The sequence below is a fragment of the Anabrus simplex genome, chromosome 7 (genome assembly GCF_040414725.1).
Source record: "Anabrus simplex isolate iqAnaSimp1 chromosome 7, ASM4041472v1, whole genome shotgun sequence".
NCBI classification, from domain to species: Eukaryota; Metazoa; Arthropoda; class Insecta; order Orthoptera; family Tettigoniidae; genus Anabrus; species Anabrus simplex.
In genome coordinates this window covers 323,175,973-323,194,687 of record NC_090271.1, presented here as the reverse complement: position 1 = coordinate 323,194,687, position 18,715 = coordinate 323,175,973, and the positions used below count along the sequence as shown (strand labels likewise).

At 41.9% G+C, this 18,715-nt stretch overlaps 1 protein-coding gene across 1 annotated transcript in view; it reads right to left on the bottom strand.

Moving 5' to 3' along the window:
• Positions 1-5,361, bottom strand: part of LOC136877617 (ubiquitin-protein ligase E3C) — a 135,679-nt gene extending 130,318 nt beyond the window's left edge. Inside the window, exons 1-2 of the mRNA XM_067151792.2 lie at positions 5,227-5,361; positions 104-248 (exon numbers count right to left, since the gene is read on the bottom strand). Coding sequence (XP_067007893.2) covers positions 104-223 — 120 coding nt within the window. The 5' untranslated portion in view covers positions 224-248; positions 5,227-5,361. The remainder of the gene's footprint in view (positions 1-103; positions 249-5,226) is intronic.
• Between the last annotated feature and the right edge of the window lie 13,354 nt (positions 5,362-18,715).

Below are 18,715 nucleotides of genomic sequence, written 5' to 3'. Positions count from 1 at the left end.
GATCAATCGAATTATTCCTTTTTAATAAAAGTAAAAAAAACTACATGCTGCTATTCAATTTTTGCACTACAACACAAAAGTTTATAAATAATTTCATACTAACTTCTCTTTTGTGACGTTCATGCTGCACTTTCTGAAGCAATTCTTCTCGTTCTTGCTTTTTACTTGCACCAGCTAAATTTTGCTCAGGTTTACGCCGAAACTGTCCTTCAAAACTATACATTTTACTGTCTATATTTCAAAGAACTCTGAAATAAAGAAAAAAACAGTCAAAGGGGAGTTATAGGTAATTAATATGCAAAAATCAAATGCATAAAAATGAAAAGGTTAGCACAGGATAGGGTGGCATGTAGAGCTGCATCAAACCAGTCTATGGACTGATGACTCAAACAACAACAACATGACTTTGTAAGTGATCCCAAATTTCCTTAGCAATATTTCGAGATTTTATATTTTACAGGAGAAATAACTGACATGACAGGTTCCTAAATTTAGTGTTTGTTTTTACTGTAGGAAAATATTTAAATAATAACATCATTACAAGTGCACTGGAAGTGGAGATGGGTGCAATAGAAAATGAATAAAGCAATTATTTTATCCTTTTCATGGCTAGTTCTGGTTCAAGAGGAAAAATATGCATAACTAATTTTAATAAAATATAATTTCAACTTTTTTGTTCAATTTACTAATATTGTTAGTGGCTTTACGTCCCACTAACTAATATTTTTATGGTTTTTGGAGATGCCGAGGGGCTGGAATTTAGTTTCACAGGAGTTCTTTTACAGTTCAAATTAATTTTTTTAATGAAGACAGAATAAAGGATATATGGAATATGAATCCAAGAGCCAGTTACTAATACATGCTGCGATAAGAACCAACCAAGCGACCGACCGACCAACCAACCACTGATCTGAATTTAGGGCTGTTGCTGAAGTGGTAGATTCCCTATCAATTGTTTACCTAGTCTTTTCACAAAATATTTTTAAAACTTGGAAACTCAATGAACATTCTGCTTGATAAATTATTCTTTTCCCTAATTCCTCTTTTCATACTGGAATATCTGGCACAATGTGTCCTCCAGAATTCCAATTTTAGCCTACGTTATGAACTTTCCTATTTTTAAAAGCTCCACACAAGCTTATTCCTTTACCAATGTCATTCTACGCCATCTCACCACTGACAGCTTGGAACATGCTGTTTATTACATGTTATAAACCTCATTTTAGGTCCGTATTGAAAATTTAACAGTTCAACAATGATAAAGGTGTTTTAATTTATTCCACCTATTCAATACTTATATTATCACGTATAGTTGTTACATAATTAAATTCTTAGTTACATGGGACATGTTTCGCCCTCAATTAAGGGCATCTTCAGCCTAAATACAATAATCAAAAATACAACTAAATTAAAAGTGGACGTTAAATACAATCATCAAAAATACAACTAAAATAAAAAGTGGAAGTTAAAAGTTTAGTCTGTTCTTAAAATTCAGAACAATAAAATTGTAAAAAATGATAAAATAAAAAGATGCTAATGGAAAACTGTCTTATGATTAAACTATAATCTTGTCAGAGACTAATAGAAGTTTTAGTCTCTGACAAGATTATAGTTTAATCATAAGACAGTTTTCCATTAGCATCTTTTTATTTTATCATTTTTTACAATTTTATTGTTCTGAATTTTAAGAACAGACTAAACTTTTAACTTCCACTTTTTATTTTAGTTGTATTTTTGATGATTGTATTTAACGTCCACTTTTAATTTAGTTGTATTTTTGATTATTGTATTTAGGCTGAAGATGCCTTTAATTGAGGGCGAAACATGTCCCATGTAACTAAGAATTTAATTATGTAACAACTATACGTGATAATATAAGTATTGAATAGGTGGAATAAATTAAAACACCTTTATCATTGTTGAACATGCTGTTTAGTCGAGCACCCCATCTCCTTACTCTCAAATATTCCCAGCCGAAATCTGAAACATTTTCGTAGCACTACTCTGTTTTCGGAAATCACCCAGAACAAATCAAGATGCTTTCCTCTGGATGTTTTCCACTTTACATATCAAGTAATCCTGTAGAATCATACTCAAACTGGGGTCTTAACAGAAATATATACACTCAATAATTCAATCAATCACTACTGATTTGCATTGAAGACAGTTGCCCAGGTGGCAGATACCCTATCTGTTGTTTTCCTAGCATTTTTGATTTCAAAGAAATTTGAATCTCTGCTTTACATCATTACTACAACCCTTAAACACCCTCATAACTACAGAGGGGTCCAAAAATTGTACTCACTGTCTGATAGTCTGTATCTTCTGACAAATTTGACTTACAGGTGCAAATTTTCTGTAAAGCCCACCCGACTAAATACAGGATGGACTATGCAACATAAAAAGGAACACAGTGAGAGGATGAAGAGATATTGCAAAGAGAAGAGAAGAGAAGAAGAAAAACAAGAAAAGTGCTAATAAATTCAAACACACTCCTTATTCGGGCATAACGAATCAAGAATTTCAACATCCATATTCAAGAATCAGCTGAGTTCTATCATTAACTTTGATATCTTTGCTGGGACAAACAAGTGCCTTCAAGATCAGAGCAAACTCTGTTTCGAGCATACAGGAATTTTATTCCTATAATAATTTATGGGTCAGAAACTTGCACAACTATGAAGTAGTTACACCAAACTTGAAAATGAGTTTTGTATCAAGGGAGTTAGCTATGGAGGACAGGTCAAGTAGCTGTAAGCTTGCATTCTAGAGATGGTGAGTTTGAAACCCGCGATCAGCAGCAGACCTGAAAATTTTCTATGGTTCGTATTCACACCAGGCAAATGCCGGGGCTATACTTTAGCTAAGGCCACAAATGCTTCCTTGCCTGTCCATCCCATCTTAAACCACTAGAGAAACATCCCACTGTCGGCAGCCCTGAAGATGATTTTCCGTGGTTTCCCATTTTCACACTAGGCAAATGCTGGGGCCTGTACCTTAATTAAGGCCATGGCCGCTTCCTTCCAACTCCTGGGCCTTTCCTATCCCATCATCGCCATAAGACCTATCTGTATCAATACGACGTAAAGCTGCTAGCCACTAAAGAAAAAAAATTGGAGTGGAGGAGCAGGGAGAAAGAGAGTGTGAGAAAAAGAGAAGATAAGGAAATCAGCTGGAGCACAACATTCCTTAATGGGAACTGTAATTAGGACACGTCTGGGCCTGGACCAATTTTGTTTTACGTCACACCAACAGAGATAGGTCTTTGGCGACGATGGGACAGAAAAGGGCTAGAAGTGGGAAGGAAGCGGCCATGGCCTTAATTAAGGTACAGCCCCAGCATTTTCATGGTGTGGAAATGGGAAACCATGGAAAACCATCTTCAGGGCTGCCGACAGTGGGGTTCGAACCCTTTATCTCCCGAATTCTGGCTGCACTTAAGCGACTGCAGCTATCAAGCTCGGTAAGAGAGAGAATATGAAATATCTATAGGGTTAGGTGTCACCAGGAATAAACTACTGCACTTTAACATTTACAACTTATGTTGAAGAGCTTTGGAAAAAAATTTTTTTTTCGCTACGTTTTTTAATACTGCACTAACACAAAGGTTTCTTTTTTTTTTTTTTTTTTTTTGCTAGGGGCTTTACGTCGCACCGACACAGATAGGTCTTATGGCGACGATGGGATGGGAAAGGCCTAGGAGTTGGAAGGAAGCGGCCGTGGCCTTAATTAAGGTACAGCCCCAGCATTTGCCTGGTGTGAAAATGGGAAACCACGGAAAACCATTTTCAGGGCTGCCGATAGTGGGATTCGAACCTACTATCTCCCGGATGCAAGCTCACAGCCGCGCGCCTCTACGCGCACGGCCAACTCGCCCGGTACAACAACAACAAAGGTTTCTGGCAATGGAAGGATCGTAAAGGCCTGGTATTTGGAAGGTAGCAGCTGTGGCCATAATTAAGGTACAGCCCCAGCATTTTCCTGGTGTATAAATGAGAAACCATAGAAAATCATCTTCAGGGCTGCCGACGGTGGGATTCGAACCCACCATCTCTCTAATGCAAGCTCACAGCTTCACGACCTTAACTGCACGGCCAACTTGCTCGGCATTTGGAAGAGTGTTCCACAGCCTATTGGTGCAAGAGCTTGATCCTTGCCAATATAATTATGTGAACTCTTAAGTGCCATCAGATACATTCACTGGGGTACAAAGAAAAGGTTAAGGTGTGAAAATATTGTCTTCTTGCACAGTTAACAGAGATCTAAAACAATGGATGGAGCACTATAAAGGACTTGTTCAGTATAACTGATACCTCCATTCATTTCTTACACTAGGGCCTATTCTTGTCAGTTTCGATCATTAATTTTATTGCCAAACTGCACAAAAATAAACATGTCTCTTAACATTAATATGCCTATAAAGAAAGCAGATACAGGATCGGAGTTCTATCAATGAAATGCCAAGTAAAGATGGAATATACATGAAAAGTTAACATTACAACCTGTCTCATCACATGGGCCAATAGATTGAAAAATATCATAATGAGTTTCATCACAAGGTTCCCTTGTTTAAATAACTGGCTTAAAATGAATCAGCTGAATGTCATGATTTAAGAAGCTTAGGCTACAATCAAAGTTATTAGTGATATCAAAGAAGGAAGAATGAGGTTAATGGAAAATTAAAACATTAAATAAAAATAGAATAAATCAGCTAAACAAAAATGACAGCTCAGTTATCCTGGGTTTCTATTATTACATACAACTAAAATGACTCTAAACCTATTCAAATCCCTACTAGTGTGGCAAAGTATTGTCATGCTGGAGAGTTATGCTACTGTTAACACAGGCAGTATGAAGTTAAAGAGCTAGTTTCCAAACATAAATTATACCCCACTTGGTCTTCAGACACAGATAATGAAAAATATAAACATAATTTTCACTCCTGATAGGATGCCTCTTCTCAGCAAGAGTTCCTCATGTAACTTTTAAACATTGTTACTCAAGACAAATACACTTACTTATAAGCATGATCTCAGTTGATTAAATACTTAGATCAAATTTCGAAAATCATCAACAAACTATTAATTAATTCTGTGTTCAAAATTTAACACACACACAGTCTTTATATTAAATGCTCTACAAGTTTATCAGATACAAAGGACAACTTAAAAAAAAAAAAAAAAAAAAATAGTGGTGTGCATATTACAACCAAATAAAAATACTTACAAGGACAAACGCGTTACTTTCGTAGAAGCACAATCTGGCGTATTCAAATGATATTCACTTGCAACAGTCGACACAAATCCAAAAGTCATTGAGCACCAGGAAGACATCTCTTTACGCACCTCACACACATTGCCGAACTCCGTATGTTTATGACACTATTGAATCGACTCATCGAGACCAGTTATCGTATGGTAATCTGTTCTAAAGTCGATATTCATAAGTCGATAGAATTTTCGATTATAAAAATCAATACTCGTTATATAGTTGCGTTCGGGTTCCGATCTTTAGAACCCAAATATGCAGTCAATCATGTTCTTAAAATGACCACAAAAATGGAAAATATGACTAACCACCAACGAATGATTACGTTATATTACAGATACAATTCACTACACAATTGCATTGCCCTACTTCAATTAATTTCCTGAAAATGAAAACGTACAACCTGTTTACCAGTCATTGACCGGGTCAGGGATAGTTATAGGCTGTTAGTACGATGAGGTCACCACTCCCAAAGTGATTTATTAATGAATGATGGATGCTATGAAATGAGAATGGAGAGTGTTGCTGGAATGAAAGATGACAGGGAAAACCGGAGTACCCGGAGAAAAACCTGTCCCGCCTCCGCTTTGTCCAGCACAAATCTCACATGGAGTGACCGGGATTTGAACCACGATATCCAGCGGTGAGAGGCCGACGCGCTGCCGTCTAAGCCACGGAGGTTCCAATTAATTTCCTAACCACCGGTAAATGAAATGTCGTATGGCTTTTAGTGCCGGGATATCCCAGAAAGGGTTCGGCTCGCCAGGTGCAACAGACACACCCGACCGAGCGAGTGAAGAGGAAGGATACCTGAGGAGAAGAAGCACGCTCTCCATTGGAGCGCAGCCAGCAGCAGCCAGCAGCGAGCACGCAGCGAGGACGAGGCCGCACTAGTGCCTTCCCCGCTGTCACAGCAGCACGTCGAGACTACGGAGCAAATTGTCGGTCTCTCGCGGTGTTCTGTCGCAGTGTCCGCTTGCTTCTTGCCGGGGAGACACCCCTTAAAAAACTGTTCCCTGAAGCAACGGCTCTGAGCAGGCACACTCTCTTGCCTTGTCCGAGGTCCGCCTACGGGCGTTTGACCTGCCCTCCCCTGCTATCAGACCGGCCCCGTGCCCTTGGTCATATTGATAGCTCGTAGAGCGTGCAATCTAGGTAGGATTACACAACCTGGTGCACACCACTCACTAACACTGCTAAGCCATGACAGGCCGCACTCACCAAAACAACACTTCCGGCAAGCCTGGCCGGTCTGGGGTGGATCGAGTAGTCTCGGGCCGTACAAGCTCTGTCGGAAATCCACCAGCACCAGGCTCACACCTAGCCTATAAACTCGAGGTTATGAGTCAGTACTACAATCTGCCGCCGAGGGACCCCAGGCTAAAACCTGCACCGCTGACCACTGACTCCTCCCAGTGGGAAGAAGAGGATGACTACGAGTCCGTAGACGAAGGATGCGAAGTATATCTAGGAGACGAACCTTCGCACAAGCTAGTCAATCTCATCAACCATGAGAAGAAGAAGAAGAAGAAGAAGTCTAATACACAAGCACCTAAGGCCGTAAGGCAACAGAGGAACCTAGTAACAGACGCGGTACCAGAACCGAGAATAGAGACGCAGGGCCCTACCACCTCCACTCAGGGGGAAACAGGTACGCCTGGTAGCATAAAGAAACGGACCCTAGCTGACACGTCGCCGGCCATCACTGAGGAACCGCAGCTACAAACGAAGAGAGTCCACACTACAAAGGACGCTGACGGATATGTAACGCCACCGAGCAGAAAAACTGTTTAGCCGAGAGAGAAATCTGCTCCGAAACCAGTACCGGTGAACAACAGATATGAAGAGCTGCAGAAAGCGCCAGAAGAAATGAACATGGAGACCGAAGGTAGAACAGCACGGCGAAAACCTCCCCCCATCACTATCAAAGAGGACGCCATGCCGTACTCCGAACGAAGAGGCTTCATTAAATCATGTATAAACGGGCAATTCACTGCGCGCGTAGTCCGAAATAACGTGGTCAGGTACCAATTGACTACAATGGAAGACTACCATGCGTTAGTGAAGGCCCTAAAGGAACAAAGGGTAGCATTCTACACGCAGCCAGTAGAACCAAGCGGTAAACTACAAGCGATCATTAGGAACCTTCCGCTTGACACCAAACCAGAAGATATTACCAGCGCGCTGTCTGATAAAGGCTACCCAGTCTGTCAGACAGTGCAACTGAGTAAATCATACAATATAAGAAGACCTGCAGAGAACGGCACAGAGGAGGAGATAATCAGAGAGAGGAAGCTCATCCCACTGTTCGCCGTAACACTACAATATTCAGACAAATCGAGACAAGTATTCAATGAGAATACTCTGATGGACCTGGTTATTAAGGTAGAAAGACCCAAGAAACCCGTAGGACCGCCACAGTGCAAACGCTGCCAGCGCACAGGGCACACGCACAAAAGTTGCAACCTTTCGCCGCGCTGTGTCAAATGCCCGGGGGCGCACAGCACAGCAGAGTGTACCCTCACAGATAGCAAAAAGTTTACCTGCGTAAATTGCAAGGGCAACCACACCGCTAATTACGGTGGTTGTCCCGTTATAATCAAGACCAAGGAAGGGCAGACCCTCAGGAAGAAGGAGAGAGAGGCTCCCAGTATAGCCACCTCACAAACGTTCCAGCTGAGACCGACCGACTTCCCACCGCTACCACAGCATCCAGGACAGGAGGAAAAGTCACAGTCAGAGAAGCAAATACCAAGCAAGAAGAAGCAGGCAGACTACGTCTACCAGAAGAGAACAATGCCCCCAACCCGACAGGAGGCGATAGAAATGCTGTCTGAAGTACCACCGGAGGAAAGATACTCAATCCTCATGAGCCACATACACTCCAGCGGTATCGCAGACAGGATAACGAACATGCTGTTAGACATACTTTACCCGCCTGCAGGGATGACCCTGGAGGCAGTAGTCTATCGTCATCTGTTTGCTCGCCAGTAAATGGAGACGATCAAATTCGAAAAGGGCCAAATACGTACCACCTGAAAAAATATACCTGTACATATGTACATACTTACCATGTCTCACGTACACTTTAACAATTAATATTATGTATTAAGCTAAATATAGTTAGTAATAGGCTTAGATCAATATTAGGTTAAATAATGTACATACACTATAGAACACTCCTGGACTCCAGGAAAGAACTTACTGTAGCAAGTTAAACTAAACTAATTTATTACCAAACATTACCATGAGTTGCACGCTCTACGAGCCCAATATTAAAATGGAATGTAAGGACCCAATCGGTCGGTAATTCCAATACAACCACAGCTGTCGCACTTCAAGCGGCAGCAGTCGCACTGCGAGGTTCAGGTTCGCCAGGTGCAAGTCTTTCTATTTGACGCCCGTATGCGTGACAACACATACACCCAGCCCCCGTGCCGTATGAATTAACCAATTAAGGTTCAAATCCCCGACCCGGCCGGGAATCGTACCCGGGACCCTCTGAACCGAAGGCCAGTACGCTGACCGTTCAGCCAACGACTCTGAGCAGGTATACAGGACTATAACACCACAGAATAATTGATGTTGCTCGTGAGCCAAGGAAGGGCGTGCGAGGAACGTCCCGCAATTGCAATAGGCAAATAGTCTCTATCGGAAATTCGTTATAAATCATTAAAATGAGATCATTACCGAGGATATTTTAACAGTGTAGTCTTACACAATGGTGACAGATCGCCGCTCCTACAAACCAATGAAAATCGTATTAGTTATCGGAATTTAAAATGCATCGAAGGTCGCCGAAGGCACAAAATATTTAATTGAAATACACCGAGCGTCGAGCGAGTTGGGCGTGCAGTTAGGGTTACGTAGCTGTGAGCTTGCATTTGGGAGATGGTGGTTTCGAATCCCACCGTCCGGAGCAGTAGCGGCGATTAAGAGTGGCGAAGGGGAGCAGTACCGACTAACCGATTAGTATAACGCCACAGCAAGCAGAGGTGGAAGGGAAGGGGGGGGGGGGGGGTATACTTTTCGCCAAGGTCAGGAATATTGGAGGTATGGTTCACCCGCTTGCCGCGCGCATTCGTCAGTCTGGCAGTTTCTTTAGTGTATGTTAGTTTCTTTAGTGTGTAGTCAAATACTGAATGATTTTAATTGTAGTAAATGTGTAATATTGCTCCTTTGATGAAAGTTTTATTTTATAGTATTGAATTAAAATCTCAAAGAAAGCTATTATTACCGCACTTACTGTGGTGTAGTGGTTAGCGTGATTAGCTGCCACCCCGGAGGTCCGGGTTCGATTCCCGGCTCTGCCACGAAATTTGAAAAGTGGTACGAGGGTTGGAACGGGGTCTACTCAGCCTCGGGAGTAGACGTGGGTTCGATTCCCACCTCGGCCATCCCACTGGTTTCCCACTTCTCCTCCAGGCAAATGCCACGGCCGCTTCCTTCCCTCTTCCTTGCCTGTCCCATCCAATCTTCCCATCCCTCCACAAGGCCCCTGTTCAGCATAGCAGGTGAGGCCGCCTGGGCGAGGTACTGGTCATTCTCCCCAGTTGTATCCCCGACCCAAAGTCTGGATCTCCAGGACACTGCCCTTGGTTTCCCATACTTTCCCATTTTCACACCGGCAAATTCTAGGACTGTGCCGTAAATAAGGGCACGGCCGCTACCTTCCCATTCCTAGCCCCATACTTGTCTGTCTGTTAGGTCATCAGCCCAGAGGCTGGTTGGATCCCCAATTAGCACCACCAAATGAGGCGTACTAGGCAAGATGAAGAGTGAAGTATATCGCCGAAAATCGTTGATGTGTTAGTGCGACGTTAAAGCACAGTGGCGTATACTGAAAGGAGACGAGCTGTCAGTGGAATGACACCATCTTCAGGGCTCCCAAGCAATAGCGGCGGTTGGAATTTTTTTTTTGCTAGGGGCTTTACGTCGCACCGACACAGATAGGTCTTATGGCGACGATGGGATAGGAAAGGCCTAGGAGTTGGAAGGAAGTGGCCGTGGCCTTAATTAAGGCACAGCCCCAGCATTTGCCTGGTGTGAAAATGGGAAACCACGGAAAACCATCTTCAGGGCTGCCGATAGTGGGATTCGAACCTACTATCTCCCGGATGCAAGCTCACAGCCACGCGCCTCTACGCGCACGGCCAACTCGCCCGGTCGGTTGGAAATTAAAAATGCGGGGGTCTAAAGCACATTATAATGTAAGCATCTGACACAATGTTCCATTTACAAAACTTGAAAGCAGTGAGAAAAAAAAAAAAAATCGCACGTATTTCTGAGAGCAAGGCATTGGAGACTGATATTGCTGTCCAGACTCTCGTCGCTCTCCCCATGCCCTCCTTACACGCAAACAGTACCCGGGTTTGTGAGATATAGCGTAGGGGGGCGGGGGGGATACATCAGAAGGTAAGGTTTTATTATGCTCTCTGAGCGATTTTCGACTGAGAGTTAAAGGTTGACAGTTTACCAAGGTGTTGAGTATTGGCAGTGGCAGAGGTCAGGGCAGTAGCTTGTGAAGCAGCCTTGACAACACAGCAGGCTTCTCCGTTGGCTATTTGGCTGCAGCTCAAAACGCTTAAGGCTTGACGTTCCCTAAACCAACCATCGAAAAGGGGTAACCTAAGTCTAGTGGTAGCCCACGTCTTGATACCAGCATACGTCACTGGTCCAGGCCAGTAGCATGGATACACCTTTTCCTTGGAAGGGGTTGTGAAAATATTTTATTTTTATTTAGGATTTGTTTTACATCACACCGTAGGTTTTATGGCGACGATGGGAAAGGAAAGGGCTAAGAATGGGTACGAAGCGGCCGTGGCCTTAATCAAGGTATAGCCCCCAGCATTTGCCTGGTATGAAAATGGGAAACCATGGAAAACCATTTTTGGGCTGCCGCAAGTGGGGTTTGAACCCACTATCTCCTGGATGCAGGCACACAGCTGTGCGCCCCTAACCGCACGGAAAACTCGCCCGGTGGATATGAAAAGAAAGCCGGTCCTACCGAGTGCGGTGATGGATCTTCAGTAGATATTGATGGTTTCGATTGTTACCATGTTCAATCATGGCTTCTGTACTCTTAACATAAACCGGCTGCATTATTGAAACTGTTGGTAAAATTGATAATATCGTTCTTCGTTTGTGAGGAAATAGGTTCATTTAATTTGTCTTCTTAAAAAAAAGGAACCACTTTGGTACTACACCCCATGAAGATGACTACCTTCCAGGTTGTAGATATTTCGATTACGGGAGACTCGGCCAATTCTACTGCACCCGCAAACAAGGCTGTGTCTTTCCCATCCCATGCATTTCTTAACTCTGTCAGTGCCGGCAATCGAATGCAGGATGCCTTAAGTCAAATTCTAAAATAAGGTGACCTAAAAGTAACCAGCCGGCCCCGCGGTGTAGGGGTAGCATGCCTGCCACTTACCGGAGGCCCCGGGTTCGATTCCCGACCAGGTCAGGGATATTTACCTGGATTTGAGGGCTGGTTCGAGGTACACTCAGCCCATGTGTTTATGATTGATGAGCTATCTGAGTGTGAGATGGCGGCCCCGGTCTAGAAAGCCAAGAATAACGGCGGAAAGGATTCGTCATGCTGACCACATGACACCTCGAATTCGGCAGGTATCCAGGCTGAACAGCGATCGCTTGGTAGGCGATGGCCCTTCGGGGCTGTTACGCCATGGAGTTTGGTTTGGAAAAGTGAACAGAGAAGGAAGCGACACCCCTGGAAGGCTCTTTAGCTTCCAGCTAGTTCTTCTGTCTGGCCTCGTGCATTTAGGACAGTTGGAAAACGTACACCGTAATAAATGCTCCTCATAAAACTTTGTAAAAATACTAACTGCATCTATTTATAACAATAATCACAAATGCCTCATTTTTATGCCTCTCAGTTGGTTGAGTCGCTGTCCTTCTGAGTCCGAGTCGCAGGTTCAAATACCGGCTTGGGTCGGTGGCCCTTAAAACGGTGTTGAAATGGCAACAGGTCCTTGGTCATTGGTTATTGGCACGTTAATAAAAATTATACATACGAATATTAGTGTCACAAAACTGTAACTTTATACTACTATATTCTGTATCCCAGGCTTGCGAGGGAAACTAATTAACAATTTGCTTTACGTCACACCGACACAGATAGGACTTACGGCGACGGTAGGATAGGAAAGGCCTAGGAGTGTGAGGGAAGCGGCCGTCGCCTTAATTAAGGTACAGGCCCAGCATTTGCTTGGTGTGAAAATGGGAAAACATTTTCAGTGCTGCTGACAGTGGGGTTCGAATCCACTATCTCCCGGATGTAAGTTCACAGCTGCGCGGTCCTAAGCATGAGGGAAATGAATAGGACAATGTAAACCCTACCAAGCAGATGTTCTGACATGTATTTTTCTTTACCAACTAACAAAATAGCTATAACCATACGCTTTGCATTCTATAATTATTTATTTATTTATTTATTTATTTATTTATTTATTTATTTATTTATTTATTTATTTATTTATTAGTGCCTTCGGTACAGTGGCGAAGTTAGGGTTCCAGGACCTCTCGTATACTTAACCACATACTAATCAGAATCTTAAATAAAATACTGAGATACTTAAAATAGTTATAATTAAATAAATTAATAGAATTGTAAATAATTACTAACTAAATTGATATTAAAAATAATTAATATTAAAAACGCGTAAAAATGACTAATCCTAAGGCACGCACACATTCATACTTCAACTATTCAGTCAGCTGTCCTCAGCATGTAGTCTCGGCAGGTGCCTTAAATCGTGATTTAAAAAAGCTGGACACTCTGACCTGAGCTGGCAGGGAATTCCATATTCTGGCGACAGTCACCACAAATGATCTATTAATTTTATTTGCGCGGTGCAGTGGAAGACAAAGAATGAATCTAGAACGTGTATTTAAGTTGTGAAATGATGATAAAAAGATGAATTTAGAATAAATATACAGAGGCTGACTTTCAGCTACCACTCTAAACACCATCATTAAAATGTGTAGCTGCCGACGTTTATCAGACATCAGCCATGTGACAGCCCGATAGTATCGGGTGATACTGAATGAACATCGTACCGGCACTTGATATTGCAAATAAGTATGATACTGTATAGGCATTTGGGCTTATGCCGCGTCAAGAAAATAAGGTGAAATTCTTTACGTTTCACAGAGAATGCAGGGAATGCGAAACGTAAAGAATTTCAGCTTATTTACTTGACACGGCATAAGCCCAAAAGCCTATACAGTATTATGTCTATAAGTACGGGCTGTGAGAGCATCAATGGCAACTTTGTTAATAAGTAGCATGGGTTAGGCGGGTTCAGAGCTATGGCGTCAGAATTTTTCTGCTGAGTCAGCACCCGAGGTCATTGACCACGGCCAATGTCATTGACCCCATGACGTCATTACCACGTGACTGTGACATCGCATTGTTTGTAAGCAAAGCCACGAGCTTGGCCACGTGCTTTCCGAAAGCTGTCAAGATGACAGCTGTTATCTTGACGGACTATAACCTCACTTTATAAGGGACAAGAGAACATCGCTAACCTCACTGCTGCCATCATGACAGGGCTTAACTTTATTGTTGCAAACTTACGCACATGGTGGCGAGCAATTTAAAATCCACGTGCTTTTGACAGCTGTCAAGATTACAGGTCTAACCTCGTGGGTGCGGAATTTAATCAAGTGAACGTCGATAACCTCACTGCTAGCATCTTGACAGGCCAAACATCACTGCTGCCACCTTAAGCACATGGTGGCGCACAATTTAAAATCCACGTGTTTTTGGCAGCTGTCAAGGTAACAGGTCCTCACCAAGTGGGCGCGGAATTTTAAACAACTGAACGTGGCTATCCTTACTGCCATCATCTTTACAGCGTCTAACCTCACTGCTACCATCTTAACCATGTGGGGAGCACGATATTTGAAAAAGTGGCAGCTGACAGGGTCCTAACCACGTACACTTGTTGAACGAGTGAAACGTGGCTAACCTCACTGCTGCCATCTTGACAGGTCTTATCCTCACTGCTGCTACCTTAACCACGTAGGAGAGCGGAATTTTAATTTATCTTGACGGGACTCAGCCACGCTGCGGAATTTTTGAGAAACTGAACGATCGCTAACGGGACATAGCCAGGGGGCCTAATTTAGAGTTTCAAGGCAAGCTGCCCTTCTCGACATGATCCCTCCTGACACCATTTTGGAGAGAGGATTATAGTTTAAAGCAAGCTGCCCTTCTCTACATGGCCTTTCCTGACACCATTTTGGAGAGAGGATTATAGTTTTAAATCAAGCTGCCCTTCTCGACGTGACCCTTCCCAACACCATCTTGGGGGGGGGGGGAAGTGAACGGTCCCTATAACCTCACTCCTATCCAGAGGATTAAGGCTAGCTGCACTTCTCGACATACCCCTTCCCTGACACTACCTTGGAGGGATCTAACGTTACTGGGCTATAGATTTACAGTAAGATGTCTTTCTCTATACAATTTTCCCTCCTCCTCCTCTTCTCGACAGCATAACGCTACGAAGATCAGCTTAATCCATCCACCTCCTCTTCCTCCTCCTCCTTACAGGTACAGAGGTTAGCTCAGTCCCTCTCCCTCCTCCTTACAGTTTTACGAACAGATGCCCCATCCCCTCGCAGGAAGCCTAACTACACCGTTCCTAAGGCTTTACGTCTCTATCCGACGCGTAACTTCCCTTCCTAAACAAGATAAAATATGTTGTTAATCGGAGAAAGCGCAAAACTACACGATCGTTAAGGCTTTATATCTCCATCCGACGAGTGACCTCCCCCAGAGCAAGATAAAACATGTTGTTACAGAGGACCGGAAATGATGTGACCCACTACTAAGAGCATCAATTTTTGTGTGTGTTTAGAACATAGTCTGTTGTTATTTTACAGTAAAGATTGGAATAGCATATATTCCTATCGTGTTCTAAACAGTAAACACTTACCTGATAGGAGGAGGGCGTGCGAAGAGAAATTAACACGTGGGCAGATGATGATTGCATGGAATAAAACTACTTCTCTCTTCTTATTTTCACGAATAGAAAATCAACTTTTTTATGATGCAAACAGAATAAAAATTATCATTCGAACTCTGATCTTCCTCTGATTAGCATTAGAGTAATACATGCATCACAAGGATTTCAAACCCTGTTCACTCAATTTATCGTCAGAATAAACCATCTCTAATACATGGAATATCATTGGAATAATGAAAGAATAAAAATACGTCACTCCTTATTTTGTATGCTGTCTACACAGTTACCGTAAAAAGAATTACATACCGTACATATAATAGAATACTCAAACTGTCTGATGTGTAAGATAACAACAGTCCATAAGTGATAACAAACACACTACTTCATTAATGATATACGCACACAACACTTTCTATCGTAAAACTGAACACACAAAAAATATGAAATTAATGGTAGGACAAGCAAACGCTGTGAGGTAGTAGCGTACACACACCACTACGCGCAAACACGCACATTTCGATTACCTGAGATACCCTACTTGTATCAAATAGCATTGTGATGTTAGCATAAGGCTTTATGTCCCCATGCAACACAAATAACTATGAAAAACGTCCTCTCGCTGCGTAGAGGATTTTTTACTCCTACATAGAATGATATATACTTTCGCTGAATGGGTTGAATGTGACGCTGGCCTTCTTGATGATGATACTATCTTCTAACGCAAAACAATAAATAAAAATACGATCTTCTGCTGACGTCATAGTATATACCAAGCAAATGCTGCGACTGTATCTTCTGTCGATATCCATATTAGAATTAAAAAACATCTCAATATAACACCACAGCCTATACTGACCATTTTCAAATGAATATTGTTGCAAGACAATCTCTGTTCTGACTGGAAATCGAACACGTGAATGCTATTTTAATTAGCTGTGGAACCACAAAGCTGTAATCATTGACAGGTGAGCAACTCCAAGTCTTAAGAAGTAAACGCGTAGTCAGCAGAACAATAGACTTAAAAACATGAAGTTTAGGTGTAAGGCTCATTTCTAAAGATAATAGTTAACTTGATATCTTTGGAGTGTACAGACCGAGAAAGGCTAGTACTTTTAAAGATAAAAATTTCATTGTTCCGTATTGAAATTATTAACTAACAATTAAATAATTGAAGTTCAACCAATTCAATACATAAAAGAAAGAAATGTAGTAATTACATTCTTATTTAAATGGGACCGGTTTCGACCCTAGTCCAGGTCATCGTCAGCCGTAAAAACAAGTAGGCGAAATCACACAATGTTTATGAATATTGGAGAAATGGGTCAGTTTCACACTCTGTCAGGCACAAAGTCACAACACTATCAAATAATATATGAAGATTATAAATAAACTTGAAGTCGCAGACGAATAGATTTGTAGAAGCAAACCGCCAGTTCCCGGTGATCAGCGCGGCACATTCAAGGTCATGCGCTGCGGTCTCGAATGCCAAAGTAGAGTGGAGAATGTCTTGAAGGTCCAATATTTGTCTCGGTTGCGGGAAGTTAAGTACGTATATAAAAAATATATGACGCAAATCAGTATAATTGAATGAGAACTTAGCAGGAGCACAAGTTCCTGTTTTCCAAGAACTTAGCAGGAGCACAAGTTCTCATTCAATTATACTGATTTGCGTGTTTTCCAAGAACTTAGCAGGAGCACAAGTTCTCGTTCAATTATACTGATTTGCGTCGTATATTTTTTATATACGTACTTAACTTCCCGCAACCGAGACAAATATTGGACCTTCAAGACATTCTCCACTCTACTTTGGCGTTCGAGACCGCAGCGCATGACCTTGAATGTGCCGTGCTGATCACCGGGAACTGGCGGTTTGCTTCTACAAATCTATTCGTCTGCGACTTCAAGTTTATTTATAATCTTCATATATTATTTGATAGTGTTGTCACTTTGTGCCTGACAGAGTGTGAAACTGACCCATTTCTCCAATATTCATAAACATTGTGTGATTTCGCCTACTTGTTTTTATGGCTGACGATGACCTGGACTAGGGTTGAAACCGGTCCCATTTAAATAAGAATGTAATTACTACATTTCTTTCTTTTATGTATTGAATTGGTTGAACTTCAATTATTTAATTTTTAAAGGCTAGTACTGACATGGATTCAGAATTATTTTATAAGATAATCAGCTATGTGGGAAACGACAAGGAAAGGAATGTGTCAATCAATCGATCAATCAATCAATCAATCAATCAATCAATCAATCAATCAATCAATCAATCAATCAATCAATCAATCAATCAATCAATACTGATCTGCATTTAGGGCAGTTGCCCATGTGGCAGAATCCGTATCTGTTGTTTTCCTAGCCTTTTCTTCAATGATCGCAAAGAAATTGGAAAATTATTGAACATTTCCTTTGGTAAGTTATTCCAATCCCTAACTCCCCTTCCTATAAACAAATATTTGATGCAATTTGTCCTCTTGATTTCCAAATTTATCTTCATATTGTGACCTTTCCTACTTCTAAAGACACCACTCAAACTTATTCGTCTACTGATGTCCTCCCACGCAATCTCACCACTGACAGCTCGGAACATACCACTTAATCCAGCAGGTCGTTTCCTTTCTCCCAAATCTTCCCAGCCCAAACATTGCAACATTTTTGTAACGCTACTCTTTTGTCGTAAATCACCAAGAAAAAATCGAGCTGCTTTTCTTTGGATTTTTTCGAGTTCTTGAATCAAGTAATCCTGGTGAGGGTCCCATACAATGGAACCATACTCTACTTGGGGTCTTACCAGAGACTTATATGCCCACTCCTTTACATACTTATTACAACCACTAAATACCCTCATAACCATGTGCAGAGATATGTATCCTTTATTAACAATCATATTTATGAGATTACCCCATGAAGGTCTTTCCTTATGTTAACAGCTAGGTACTTACAATGATCCCCAAAAGTAACTATCACCCCATCAATGTATTAATTAAAACTGAGAGGACTTTTCCTATTTGTGAAACTCACAACCTGACTTTTAACCCCGTTCATCATCATACCATTGACCACCGTCCATTTCACAACACTATCGAGGTTACCCTGCAGCCTCTCACAATCTTGTAACTTAATTATTACTCTGTACAGAATAACATCATCTGCAAACAGCCTTATCTCTGATTCCACTTCTTTACACATATCATTGATACTGAACCCTTTAGGTCCATATTGAGGGATACCTACCTTCCTTACCTATCAGCAAAGTTCATGAGATCTGTCTCTTGGGTCGTATCGGGTCCTTCGTCACTTGCTGAGGTAAAGGTAGGGTTCAGTAATTCTAATCTATCTACTGGAATGAAAGGTCTATTTAAAAGATTCCTATTTATTCAGGAAAATTATGAAGCAATCTGATATGTCAACGGTATCATAGAAGTCAACTGTGTCCACTGGAC